We start from the raw sequence: 14,810 nt of genomic DNA, 5'->3' as shown, positions 1-14,810 counted from the left end.
CCATCCTCTTTTAATATCCTGCTGTCAAATAGAATATAATAGTGATGAGGCATTTGCTTTCATGTCACAGTGACGACATACCGTGTGATAATTGATCATCTCCTGCAGACTCTCTGCAAATTTAGTGAGACTAGACTGTGGACAGAAAGAGAAGACAGTAATTCAGGTATATTGAAGGCAGGGCAACATCGTCTATGAAGACCAAATACAACAAATTGTGTTACAAACGAGTAAAAGATTGATTTTTTTTAAACCTACACAACAAACAGCTGCAGGTTAAACTTAAAGAAAATCTTTACTGCTTTTAAATCCTCTCTTTAGCCGTTTATCGGTAGTTGCTCCAGATTAAATGAGATTATTCTTGTTACCTCGATGACCTCATCTTTGGTTGACTGGTGGGCAAGCTCCCGGATCCCATTAACAAACTGTTTGTTGGCAGCGGTGTAGGCTTTGCCAGCATCAATCATCCCGATACACAATTTCACCAACTAGACAACAAAACAGAAAAAGACCACAGGCAAACATTTAGAGAGGGACAATCCAGAATAAATAAAAATAAACAAGACTGGTCAATTTAGTCAGACATTTTCTCTAACTGTAGCAGCTGTGATTCACAGATAAAAGCGGACTAAGAATGAAACATGGACAAACAGATTAAGGGATTTACACTTGAAAACAAGATGCCAAGAGCCTGCCTAATCTCTTGGATAATTGACAGCAGACACTTTTCCCACTTGTGACACATTGGGAGCAAAGATAATTCCAGGTTACGTAATCTCGCCATAAAATCTGGCTGCGTCTAATTTATCTACTCCCACATGTGAGATGACAGTTTGAAAGTGCATGTGATGCCAAAGCCACTAAACATAGTTTAAAATGAAAGCTCATTTATAAAAATAAATTACATTTGAAGTCTGAGTCAGAGATTGTAATAAATCAATTAAAGCTTTATTTTAAAAGTGCTTTGTTTACAAATAAATTGCCAGCTGCTTCACAGATTTAGACATTGCTAATGGGTGCATCATCTGCCATTGAAGCCACAAACACTCAGATAAAAAAAAACGGGTTAAACACAACTTTTTATTTTGACGAAAAAACATTTTTTTTTTCTTATTTTGGAGCTTCTTAAGATTGCCATATTTCCAAAAGTAAAGACAAAAAAATGATAATAAAATAATGTAGCACATTTTAAAGAAAACAAATGACTTTTTTTCACATTTCTACAAAAATTTTCATTGGAGTAAATGGGCTTTTTATGACAATCACATAGTTAAGGCCTTTTGACATGGGGCGGCCGTGAATGAGGAGCAGATGAAAAAAATGCTGTTGGAAAAAGGTTGTGTGATGTAGAAGTTACAACTGGCAGGTCCACAAGCTCCTGCTCTGCTCCATTCTGATGCATACGCTTGTAGACAAATACATCCTTAATTTTCCTCGTCCGAGCTGGCATCTGCCTCAAAACTGTACAGCTGGATAGCTCAAATATTGCTGGACAGGGCCGTAAACTAGCAGGATGATGGTAAGTAGGGGCAGGCTACTTTGCACTCACCCAGAAGTCAGAGGTGAATTTCTAAAGAAATCCTGCAGAAACTATGTCCTAGAAAGGACACAGTTTTTTGGTTTTGGAAAAAAAAAACTAACAAAAAAGCAGCATAATCATAATTAAAAGACCACTGGACAAGCTTTTACAATATATCAAAGAATGATGGAAGTGGGACTTTAAGCAGCACTTTTTCTGTAAATCCTTTTACTTTTTACTGTTCAACTTTTGCATGCTGGTCAGAGAAAATGCAAGCTTGATTTAAAAAAAAAAAAAGAAAGTAAAAGGAAAATTGGAAAAATGTTGAACTTCACTCTCTTAAACTCGACTCCACCCAAGTCATGGGTAACATTAACACTATCACAGCCATACTTATGCAGGCAAACACACCCACTTTCTGCTGATCCTTCCTCTAAACAGTAAAAAGGGAAGTAAGGCTGCGGCTGAGTCACAGAGGTGGGGGTGAAGAAGGGTGGGAGCCTTAGACAAAGTCCAGGAACAAAGAAGAGAGCTTTTTCAATCTCAAGGTCCACTCTCAGCTTGTGAGCATAGCTGAACTCTCCAGGGTCTGCTGTCAAAGCATTGTACAAATGCTGATTGACTACTTCGTTTGAATAAGGTTTTTCATTTTTGAACAGTTTAAGTGCAAGTGTAGACGAGGACAAAATACACGAAAAGAGAGATTTCATATGAGCAAAATTTAATTGAAAAGGAACGGGGTTTAAATAAATCTGTTTTGCTTGGGAGAGAATGTAAACAAATGGATGATGGGAAGTTGGGGCAGCCTTACTCTGAGCCAAAGGTCCTGCCAACAAATCAGAGGTAAATCTCTGATGAACTACTGCCATTCTGCAGAAACTATGTCCTAGAAAACAACACAGTTTTCTGGAATTTTGGCTAATAATCTTAATTAAAAGACCACTGGGAAGACTTTTACAATGGATCAAAAGATGATCTGAAGAGCAGTGAGCTTCAGTTTATGTTTAATGGAAACATGGCAAAAATTCTGTAAACTGAATAATTACAAAAAACTAATAATGGTTAGATATTTTTAGATTAAAGCTCTCAAAAATTGTGACTGTTTGCAGACTTTTTTTTCTTGTAATCTACAACATATTGCCTAAAAACACAAGCCAACTTAAGTAATGGCTTCTTTAGCTACCGCTACACAGAGCAAAACAAGTGAAGTACTAAACAATGTTTTTCTTGGGTGGTACTCACTTTGTCCAGTTTGGTTTCCAACTCGCACACATCCCCCTCCACTTCCTCGATGGTGGCTCTGTGAAAAGTGAAAACACAAAAGGTTTGAAGTCTGAAAACTGCACTTCCTGCACATATAATAGCCTCATCGAGATCAGACCCATCCATGAACTAACTCAAACTAGTAAAGACAGCCAAACACAAAACTGTCATTCTTGGTCAGACCTAATGGTTGGAATCAATTCTGGCACTTGGCCTCCTAAAATGACGAGACAGATTGGTTCTCCACTGGATCAACAGCCTTTGAACTTCAGAATACAAAAACAGGAAGAAACTGATTTCAGCTGCTTTCATTTGTGTCAGTACAGTAGGGCTCTGGATTTACTCAAAATACAAAATTTCAGTAAGACGCTTGGAAACTTAAAACAATGTTAAACAACTTATTGCACTTAACCTCTTAAGACTCGTGCTAATATCTGAGCAAACCCTCTGCATAAATCATACAGGGCCCCAGTTAAGCAGAATTAATTACTGTGGTAATACAAAACAAAATGTAATGTTCAAGCATGTGGACGCCATATCTTAAAAGGTTAAATATGTAAAAAAATGAGTTATTTTTGGAAAAAGTAAAAGTTATGGAGTGACATGCTTCTATAAACTGCAAACAATTAAAGGGACGCAGACCACTCCAAATGCTCCATTTGCTTAAGTTTCCCTGCAAACCCATCTGTTAAAATCTCCCGTTTATGTTTAGGAAAACTGTTCAGTGGAACCAAACAGTTTTTGTAACAGCAGCCAGAACCTTCTGATCCTCGCTGGTAGTTTTTTTTCTTCTGTAAAATGCTTTTTCAGGAAAGACCAACAGTTTACATCAGCAGTCAATGAATAAAATAATTACAATACAGAATAATATTAACATTAGAAAACTGACATTTTGTCCTTAATTCTGCTATTAATGAGGCCACTTTTTGTTCCAACACATCTCCTTTTCCAGTTCTTTACTGTTTTTCCAGCTTTTTTATTTGTCATTTTTATCTTACTTGGGAAAGTAACAGAAAATGCTCGGGATTAAAATGACTAAAATCAATTTTAGATGGTCCATGTGATCAAAATACTTTACACACACCAGGATCAGAAATTCTACTGTAAGGTCTTAGAAAATATTTGATCTTTTATGTCTTTATAAAGATCCAGATAAATGAGAGAAAGTTTCTTTTTTATTTACACTGTTATCAGTTCTAATATTTTTTAAAGCTTTATAATATTGTAAGACTGCATACCAAGATAAAAAAAAATATTAATCTAAATTGTTTTCCTGGGGCATTATGGACACATCAGTTTTCATAGAAGCTTAATAATTGGCTATATATGGATTTAAAACCCTGTCAAAGGCAAAAAAAAATCAATTTTGGGAAAAGTATACTACTCTCATCTATGATATTTTAATAAAGCCCAATCAAAGCAAAGTTGAATTAGTACTTAAGTATACAAGTAAGGCATGGACAGGGTCAAAAGCAATAAAGAACTCGCTTCTCTACCAAGTACTTAATATTGGAGTCAAAGCTGAAGAAAATATGCTAAGCCCTGCTCTTCATCGTCTGTATCTACAGGCAAAGTCATCGTCTTTGAAGACTCATTGCGTCTAACCGAGAGAAAATTTTATATACGCTCAGATTTTTCTACGTTTATTCACAAATTCTGTGTGCTTGAAGGATATGATAAGATAAGGAGGGCATCCTGGGAAAACCCTTCCCTTCTGGAACAGATCTGACCTTGAGGCCTGACTGTAAGAGTGAGGATAAGAAGGAAAAAAAGCTATATAAAATAAAAGACTTATTTGTTAAATATACAAGTGCGAAAAAGAGGCAGTGCTTTTGAGAAGGCCTGGCTGTAGTCTGCACTGCAGAGATTTCCACATGTACTAAATCAGAAACTCTTTGTTGGTTTTAGCAATGTTAAGATAAAATGTAGCTCGAGAATAAACGTTAACACAACACATAGGGGAATAATTCACAAAATTTGACATCTCTGTCCTTATAGATTGCTTATGATGGTTGTGTAATACATTTTATGAACATATCTGCAAAGATATTGAATTTTATATTCACACAATTGTTAAAGGTTAGACCCCCATCACTGCAAAGAGATCCCATAATGTTGTCTTATTTCACTGTAAAAAAAAAAAAAAAAAACTGAAATGCTTTCCATTCTCATCAAAAAGCTGTGCTTCGACTCTATTTTTACTCTTACTTTTCAACAGTACATGTTTCTCTTTATATTGTGTGCCTTTTTTGTCTCATTTTAATGACTTGTGTTTTATACAAAGCCCTTTGCTCTGTCTTTCTTTTCAAAGAACTATGCAAATGTTTGCCTTACACAGATAAACACACAGCAGCTGCATCACGAAGCAGGAACCAGCCAAAACACAATAAAAGGCGGTGTCTCCGTGTCTGCGCTGGTCTCGCTTTATACTAATATGGTCTGATCACTTTAGGCTGTATTATTGATTTTAAGCAATAAAGGAAACAGTCTGTCAGTACTCTGAAAGTAATATTTGTATACAAACCTGGAGACGTGTAAATCAAGGTTATATCATGAAAGTGAGGGAAAAAAAAGGCAATTCTTAGATGAACAATAAAAATTGACTTAACATTGGATAGCAGGAGATAAATGTGTCATGTTTTTTAAATATTTAAGGCTTTTTTGAAGATCCAGCCCTTACATTGGCATACAAACAAAGAATTATTTGTCATCACATTTCTCCTTATTGTTCAATATACTTAGTTCCTAAATAAATAGAGAACTGAGGAAGTTTTATGGTATAGAATCATTTGTGTTTTCAAAAAAGCAGTACAATTCAACAATGGTGAGAATAGACAGCCAGACAATGACTGTTACATGATTAAAATTTGGAAGAAGACATTTTTTTTATGAAGAAAAGTAAGTAAAAAAGAAGCACATGAGCATCTAAACTATGTTCAACATTACTTTTTTGGAATTTTAGAAAGTAGCCTCTGTGAGCTGGTGTGCGTAAAGCTGCAATAAAAGAAAAACACTTTATATTGAAGAAGATAATGGAAAAAGAGGGATGAAAAAAAATCAACCTCAGATCCCACACTATGTAGAAAGTTGCCAATTCAGCACCACTGAGGACATGTTTGGGTCCAGACAGTTTTTGATGGCAGAAAGACACCAGAGCCAGTACAGGCCACTAAGAGGTCCACAGCAAGAGATTATTAAATGATTAACAGAATAATTACATTTTCAGAATGTCTTCAATTATTTATCCTTTCACACTTTTACGACTGTAATGTCACATCAATTCCAATCCTAAGTACACAAACATAACTAATATTCTGACATGAGTGAAATAGCAGCAGTGAAATAAAAGGCTCTAAAAAAAAGGAGGACTTGGGGAGTTATTCAGCAACCATTCTGCAAAAGAAAGCGTGTCTCCTGTGGAGCTGTTGGAGGGCAGCCAGCAGCCACTGAGCTTTTTGCATGCAAGAATGAAATGGTTAAACAGGTTTTTTGGGTTTTACACAGGAGTCTTGTTGGGCATGTGACATACTTCTCTGTACTTCAAACATTTGGAAACATAACCCCAAAAAAAAAACAATCATTTTCAGTTTCAAGGTTATTTTCTTTGGCTGAGTTTTAAAATATTGATCAATTAAGCTATTTTTTTATAAAATGCAATTTATCTGGTCATAGATTTAGCTTTCAGTCTGTTTATTGCAGTTTTAGCAGGAAAATAAAGATAAAAGATTAAAGAGTTTATTGCAATTTTTACAGAAAATAAGTACATTGGAATTTTTCTCTCAAGTCAGGATCGTTACAAGGAAAAAAATACTGGAAGAAAATACTGCTTTCAGTTTTTAGTATATGAAATCCTAACTTTTTTAAATAAAAAGCTAAAATTTAAACCAAACAAAAGCTATTATTCATACTAGCCCAAAAATTGACTTATTGCTTTGTTTTTTTTGACTGATATTCAATAGAATCTTGTCAAATTGTAAAATCTAACTCAGAAGTTGGGATTTGAAATCATTTTACTTTAATTCAGAACTTTGGGCTGTGGTATCAATATCTTAAAAAGCAAAATAAAAGGAATCAATGGGTTTAAAAGTTAATTTAGTAATTTTAACATGAATTTGCATAGAACAACTTATCAGTAGAATTGTTTGGAATCTTTACACAACGTATTTAGAGAGCTCTGTACTGATAAACATTTATTTGCACTTTTAAAAGAGACAGCATGAGTTATTACAGATAACGGTTATTGAAAAAAATATATATATTGTATATACAATAATCTAAATACCAAAGCTTAAGTAAGCTTGTAGCAAGAAAAATGTCCAATATCCAACAACAATGATGTTTATCCTTCTGTACACATAGGAACATTATAAATAATGTAGCTTTTGGCATTTTGTCTTTTGTCAAAATACCCAAACTTTGCTGTAAGAAATACTGTTACGGATCACTTTGGTTGTTTTTTTCTTTCCTCCACATTCATCAGTGTTTCTTAGAAGACTATACATAGTGTTCACTTCTGTAGTTTTTTTTTTTTAAGTATACCATGTCTTAGCCAAAAAAGCTGACCAAAGAGCATAAAAGTGGTTTATTTGCCTGGACTGAAATAACAGTGGTTGAAGAGAGAAACAATTCAAAAGCTGCTACAGTGGATGGAAACGTGAAGGATGGAGTGACGTAGATCCTGTAATTGTTACAATACAGACAAGTACTGACATGGAAGGGGGTCCTGTGAGATAAAAAACCACCACAGAAAACACGCACTAAAAAATAACAACAAGATGAGGTCATTAGTTTAAAAATAAATGCTTGCAAACTTTGGGAAATTCTAACCACAGTTGTAATGACTGAACCTGAAGTCAGTGTTGGGTTAGGTGTGCATCCTTTGATGTTGCTTCATTATTTCCATAGAACAGGAAGGAAACACTAAGAAAGTGGAAACTACTGACATTTCAGACCTGAAAACACTGAAGAATGACTGACAAGCTAATATGGGATCCAACAGAAAGCCTCATTAAAAGGTCTTAAATTGTATGCAAAATATATAATTTCAACAGTAAACACAATTTTATAGACTGCATAGCCACTTACGCTACTATAAATAAAAAACAATACAAAAGTCAGCAAATAGCACAGTTAAATAATGCTTCATAAAAAATGAATATAAAAAAATATAATATGGCAGATCAGCTGAAATGATAAAACAAGCCTGTATATTACACGCTCTGAGGATCTGTGCTCAGAGATCTGTAGATATCTGTTGGTCATCTGCTAGCTCGGCAGCCTCTGTCAATGACTCAGAGGAAATTGCAGCAGAAACGAACTGCTGACTTCATAGGATGGCAGCTTGCCAATCAGCAAACTCAATGTGAAACCCAAAGTCAACATTCTGATGATGAAGATAAAGGTTAAATGTAGTTGAATAATTAAACATTTGGTGTTAACACTCTTTCAGTCTTTAATTTCTTATGGCATCAGCTGTTTCTTACCTGCACTTTAGATATTATCCTTCTCAGGTACAAGATGAATATGTTGATATGACCTTCAGACTTAAACTCATGACTGATATTTGTTGTAACAGTCACTGAAATAGGCAGGAAAGTGTTAAAGCTGAAGATTTGTAAAATTTATTCTCACTTTTATTCTCAAAGGAAACTAACCTATTTGAACTAACGGCTAAAAATCAAACAGTGTTTAGCTGAAGATGGTTTTGTAAATAAAATAAAGATGAGAGATGAAAAATAAACAACAAAGTACATAAATCACATGGGCAGGCCAAATTACTACTTTAAAAAACAGGCCTCTAAGTCTACTTTTGGGGGCTCCATATTCTTTGGTACCAAGTTGAAGGCAAACACCAAAATGGAAACAGATGTTGAGCAAGCAAGCGCTGCTGCGTGCTGGTGTGTATTCCATGTTTTCTCCATTTTGCGCACTCCTCTTCCTTAGCCAAATTTATCAAGAGGGAGTTGAAAGAATGGGAGTGAAACAGTAGTGTTAGGAGGGGGGAAAAAGTTCTACAAAAGCAGCTGAATAGCACAGTTTGAAACAGGAAATTGCAACAGATGGTTTCCCAAAAGAGCAGAGGTTACTGAAAATATAGACAAAGATGAGGCCATATGCATAGCTAAACTTCAAGGGAAGTTGCTGCAATCCCATAAATACAATTAAAAACAGATTTGAAGAGTCTATGGAATATTGAATCACAATCCAACATAAGAATGTAACAGGGAATACACTTTTATCACATATGATTATACTAAGGAATAGTAGCTAAACTTAAAAATATTCTTCCCTATAGAGATATGCTTTAATACTAGAGAAATCATAACATATGCACTAAACAGTGATAATAAATCAAGCATATTTTGATGTGATTTATTTTTTTCCAGCCATTTTTTTCAGGATTTTAATAATTTGATTTAAGAGAAAGAATGTTTACTCATTTTTTAGAGGCATTATTTTTTTACTAACTAATTTTAAACTTTTTAAAAACATTTTTAGCCAAAATAAAAAAAACCCTGTCATTTCTAGGACATAGCTTCAGGAGGTCATTAGAAATTCAGCTGAGAAAAAAAAAAAGAAATTCAGCTGACAGCACAGTTTGCCCACCCCGATTTCCCATTATTCCTTTATTTACTCTCTCTTCAACTAGTTTACACTCCCTTATAAAAATCCAGCCATACAGTTTTGAGACAGATGTCAGCTCAGACGGGGAAAACAAAGACGTACATGGATCTAGTTGTTTGCTATAGGATGTATCAGAATGGATAGGAGGAGGGAGCTTTTGATTCGCCCAAAATTTTTCTAAGTAAAACAGCTTTTTTGTCATTTGCTCTTGATGTACAAAGGTTTGACTAAAGAAATACTCATAAGCAAAGTTTTAAGCTTAATTTTATTATATGTGTCCCCAAACATCACAAAAACACCACAAAAATAGATTATTCATTAGTTGTGGATCTTTAAGATATTTTGTCATCTCCTACATAATTTCAACACATTATAGCACATATATTTGTAAAATAAACAACTGATCATAGCTTTGAGGGCTTGTGAGGGGCTGCTGCGGAACACTGGTGGTTATATTTCACTTAAATTAATCAGTTGTTAAATCCCTTAGCACTCTAAGTGGCTTTGGGCAAAACAAAGCAAACGCCACAAAGTCTTTAATTTGTGTGCAACAAAAAGTGCTGCAAAGCTGCATGCTCTACATTGCGTATAACTGATTCAATGTAATTCATAGTTTTTTTTATGTATAACCGTTTATATTTTTGTTCAAATTAAGCCACATATCAAGTAAACCATGGAATAATTTTGGCTAGACTTTATGACTCAAACAGTGAAAAAACATGAAAACGTGTTTTCTCACAATTTGAATCCAAACCTACAGTTTATTTATGGGATTTCCTTGATTACTGTATGTGTGCTTTTTGTTCAGGTACTCTAGTTCTCTCCTATAGTTGTATACACACATATCAGATTAAAAAGAAAAGTATTGCATCCATTCCTGTGGGTGTGAAGATATGTGAGGCAGATGTTGAAAAAAAGTGAACAAAAAAATAAAAATTTACATCAACATGAACTCAAATACTTTTAACTGTCAATGTGAAACAGAGTCCGGGGGGAACTGAGCATTGGACAACATTTTTAAGACAACTTCAACATGAAATTGAAGCAGTGGCGTAAGCTAATTGATATTTTAAAACTGAATTAATTATGAAAAGTTTTGCTTTTTTAAATCATTAGTTAATTAGTTAAGTTAATCTTGAATCTTATAAGAGAAATGTAATGGTCAGATCTGGCTGACACTTCAAGAAGACAAAATGAGCTTCATAAAAACAAAAACCTTGAAATCTTAATAATCTCTCCATTCACTCAATTAACAAAATACGTCATTAACAAACATAGCTGGACAAAAACTCACACCAACAGTCCAGTCAGACAAACTAAATCCAAGTTTCCCAGAGAGGCTAAGATCTACTTGACAAGAAGCAGACTAAAAAACAAAGTGGATCTGGTCTGGAGTCATACATCCAAACATGATGATGCTACATACTGACCGTAGCTTAGTGATACATATTGTGTGGGCGATAGAAAAGCGTCTATCTTGGGATTTCTCCTCTATCGTTTTTATCGTCTCTAATATAATTTGATCAATTACCACGCCAAATATATAATTAAATAGCCACGTCTGTGATTTGGTTGCATTTTGGATTCAAGACGTCCGACGATGAGCAGAAGACTGCAATATGTAAACAAGCTAGGAGGCAATCCCGCGCCAATGCTAATGCAACCAACCTATCACTCAAGGAAAGTCCACGAAAATGAACAATAAAAGATTACAACAATAAAAGATAAACCAAAGTTGTACAAAGAAGCTGTAACAAGTATTCAGACACTCGGATTCTCACAATCTGAGAAAAATTTGAGACCAAAAATGTTTGACGTCCAAGGTCGCTGATTCATGAGCTTTGTAAATATATATAAGTATATTTATATGTATTTATAAGTATTTATAAGTTTATAAGTATGTATTTATATACTTAAGTTTATATACTTAAGTTCTGGAAAAAAAATATATATATTGTTTTGGTTATGACAACTCTTCAACAGTTGACACAACTGACGTAATTCTAGCAGAATTTTGTGCAAAAATGTGTTTTTCTACTCAAGCATGAAACTGTTATGCACTTAAAAAAAACATTTTTCATAAAAAGTCTTTTTTTTTTACAAATTCAGTTTAAATACCTTTGACTTTTAAAACAAAAGTGAAGGCTGGTGTCTATCAGCCACATCTGCTCTCATTTGATTTATTTTGCTAAACTAAAATGTTTCTCTCTCAATTGTGACTATTCAGTTATCCGTTACTTAAAATAGTCAGAAACGTAAGATATGACCTTTTTCAGAGAACAGCTGAAAATATACTTTATTGTCGTATACCGTGATATATATCATTATCGTGATATAAAATATTTTACATCGTGATATAAATTTTTTTTCCCATATCGACCAGCACTACCGTAGCTCATCAAAAAGCATCATTACTCTATACATGATGCATTCTATTCATGCTAGAAGTATTTCCTCAATTAACCTGGAATAACCAACCATTAATAAACAATTAAGCTTGTCTTAAGTAGAGCCACAGTTCTTGTTTTAAAATAAACTAAATAACAGTGTGAGCAAGAGAGCATGGCAGTTTTTTAGAATATGCACGTTTTTGGTATACAACAGATTTCCGTTTTCTGTAGATTTATTTTTTTCTTTAAAACCTCTATCTACTCTGATAAATCAAATTCTTTCAACCTGCACATTGGTTTTTGCTCCTTGAGCAAAGAAAAAAAAATAATAAAACAATGGAAACACTTGGCAGTGTTACAGTAATAAAGAAGAAATTAAGGAATAAATTGAATTACTGTAAATACTACTGCCTGTAAAAAATGAAACAAATCTGGAGCACCTTTTTATGAAAAAAAGAACATATTTAAAATAAAATATATGAACCGAAAAATCTTGAGCTAAAGGATATGAACTTTAAATGATATGAAAGATATGAAAGAAAAAAGATCATCTCTTAAAAAAAAAGATAATCTCTAAATTAGAGGTGCACTCAAATCTGGTACACCTCTTATGAAAGTGAAACAAAAGGAATATTTTCATTGCAAAAGATGCTTGTGCAAATTGACTACTGAAATAGCTCTCATTTCTCAAAGTTTTGGTCTATGATATTCTGCACTTGTAAACTTGAAAGATTCTTAGAATTACCTGATTCTGTTTTTTTTTTAAACATTTCATTTCATAAACCTGTCCAGGCCGTCAAGATTAACTCTCATAGAACTTGTGATTTTAGTGTTTTCAACATGTTCTTGTCGTATTTTTCTCAAAACGGAGGACATGTATAAATAAAATTAAGATCAAAATGGCATTTTTTTGAACCCAAAGTTGGAAATATTGCTTGAGAAGATCTTGAATTATCTTCAGACAGCCATACCTCACTTATGTTTTTTTTCTTAATTCAAGGAAGAAAGAAGTGCTTTGAATGTGATATGTTATAGATGTACTATGGAGTTTAAAGAGGTTGGAGGCTATAAAGTAGAACAAAATAAAATAGAACAAAATCCATGTTGAAAAGATCCTGAGTAGCCCTAGCCCCTGCTAAACTCGTTTCCTGTCTTTGTTTAAAAAGCTGCGTTGATGGTACATTCATGTTTCAAACTGTGCCGCAATGACTCAATCCTCTGTTATCCACAATCCAGCAAACGTACACTCACACATTATAGTAACAGAAAAACAGCTTTAAAAAGCAAACGACCAGTTTGCCGCAACACCTTGCATACCAATCACCCGACACAGGTCAAGGGGAACCTTAAAAATTCTGGCATGCACCACAACAGACTGGGAAGCTGTCCTTTCTTCAACCCACTGAATGTGATCCTAAAGGAAATGCCTTCATAAAAAGAGGACTCCATTTTCGTACGACTTTCGAACATCTGTTCCTCGTTTGTTCGGAAAGGATGTTGCAGCAGAGCAGTGTGGGGGCAAGGACAAGGGAAAAAGAGAGATGCTTTTTCAAAACACCAGGGAATAGAAAGTGACTGATGGGAGAGGAGCACAAACATCTCACTTTACACCTCTTAAAGGCTTGCAGAAGTGAAAGAAAAAAGCTGTTAAGGGGTGTTGAAATGACCAGAAAGCCTGTCATGAACTCATTACATGAACTGCTATCACTAAATAAAAGCTGCAATTTTCATTTAGATCACACAAGTCCTGGAAATTGTTTTGAAAACATATTTCCTACATAAACCCAAAATGGGGGTTGCTAATTAGAGAATAAGTAAAATGTGAAAGTTGTGTTTTCTGTGTTTTAATATGTTCTTGTGTGGCATTTTTCTCAGGATGGAGAAAATATATTAAGGAAGGTACGCTTAAAATAGCTTTTCTTAGTATTTCTTTATTCAAACAGACAAAAATGTTGTTTGAAAAAGTTTGTAGCGGTGATGTGGGTGGTACAATCAGCAGGCCACAAGCTCCCTGCTCCATTCTGATGCATCCACTTGCAGACAAATAGATCCATGTACGTCTTTGTTTTCCTAGTCCGAGCTGGTAACTGGATTAAAACTGTACGGCTGGATGATTTAAATATTCTTCTTTTCCTTTCAGGGGTTACCACAGGGAATCATCTTCTGCATCCTCTACTACTCCACCAGCTACCTTCATGTCTTCATTCATTACATCCATAAACCTCCTTTTGGAACTTCCTCTAGAGCTCTAGCCTGGTAGCTCTAGATTCAACATCCTTCAACCAATATATTTACTGTCTCTCCATCTCAGTCTGCCTTCTCTGAATTTATCTCCAAAATCTCTAACATTTGCTGTCCCTCTGATGTATTCATTCCTGATCCTATCCATCCAGGTCCGAAGTTAGAACTTCAATATCTTCCTCTCTGCTACCTCCAGCTCTGCTTCCTGTCTTGTCCTCAAAGCTACTGTCTCTAGGCCAAATAAGATGGCTGCTCTCACCACAGTTTTCCTTTCATTTGAGCTGAAACTCTTCTATCAAACCTGACACTTTTCCCCACTCATTCCAGCCTGCCTGTACTCGCTTCTTCACTTCTTTTCCACACTCTCCATTACTCTGGACTGTTGACCCTAGATACTTAGAATCCCCCAAATTCTTTATGTCTTCTCTTGCTCCTCCATCTTGCTAATGGACGTCTTAAGCTTTGCATTTCTTCTCAGAATAGTTCCCTATTCAAACTTTATATTTCGTGGACCAATTTTGAACGTCTGTATTAACGTCAGGTACAACACTTTTTACTGCTAATTTTGTACGGCTGAGGCATGTTGCAAGTGGAAAAGACGTCAACAATGAAAGTGTTTATGACATATGGATTGTCGGAACAACAGTGTGAGAAGTGTATCACGTTAAAAGTTGTTTTATTGAGCCTGAATTCATTCATCCAAATCTCAAGGAGTTGATGTGTATAATTGCTGCTCCACATTTGTCAAAAGCTTATGGTTGCTTCCTTTCTAC

General features: G+C 34.7%; 1 protein-coding gene across 7 annotated transcripts in view; it reads right to left on the bottom strand.

Moving 5' to 3' along the window:
• The window catches only part of LOC112150227 (arf-GAP with coiled-coil, ANK repeat and PH domain-containing protein 2), a 46,259-nt gene that overhangs the window by 29,378 nt on the left and 2,071 nt on the right, over positions 1-14,810 (bottom strand). For all 7 annotated transcript variants that reach the window (XM_024278319.2, XM_024278320.2, XM_024278318.2 and 4 more), the window contains exons 2-4: positions 2,762-2,819; positions 369-488; positions 82-135 (exon numbers count right to left, since the gene is read on the bottom strand). In XM_024278319.2, the coding sequence (XP_024134087.1) occupies positions 82-135; positions 369-488; positions 2,762-2,819 (232 nt within the window). The remainder of the gene's footprint in view (positions 1-81; positions 136-368; positions 489-2,761; positions 2,820-14,810) is intronic.

The sequence above is a fragment of the Oryzias melastigma genome, linkage group LG4 (assembly GCF_002922805.2).
Source record: "Oryzias melastigma strain HK-1 linkage group LG4, ASM292280v2, whole genome shotgun sequence".
Lineage (NCBI taxonomy): Eukaryota > Metazoa > Chordata > Actinopteri > Beloniformes > Adrianichthyidae > Oryzias > Oryzias melastigma.
This window is presented reverse-complemented; position numbering and strand designations above follow the sequence as displayed.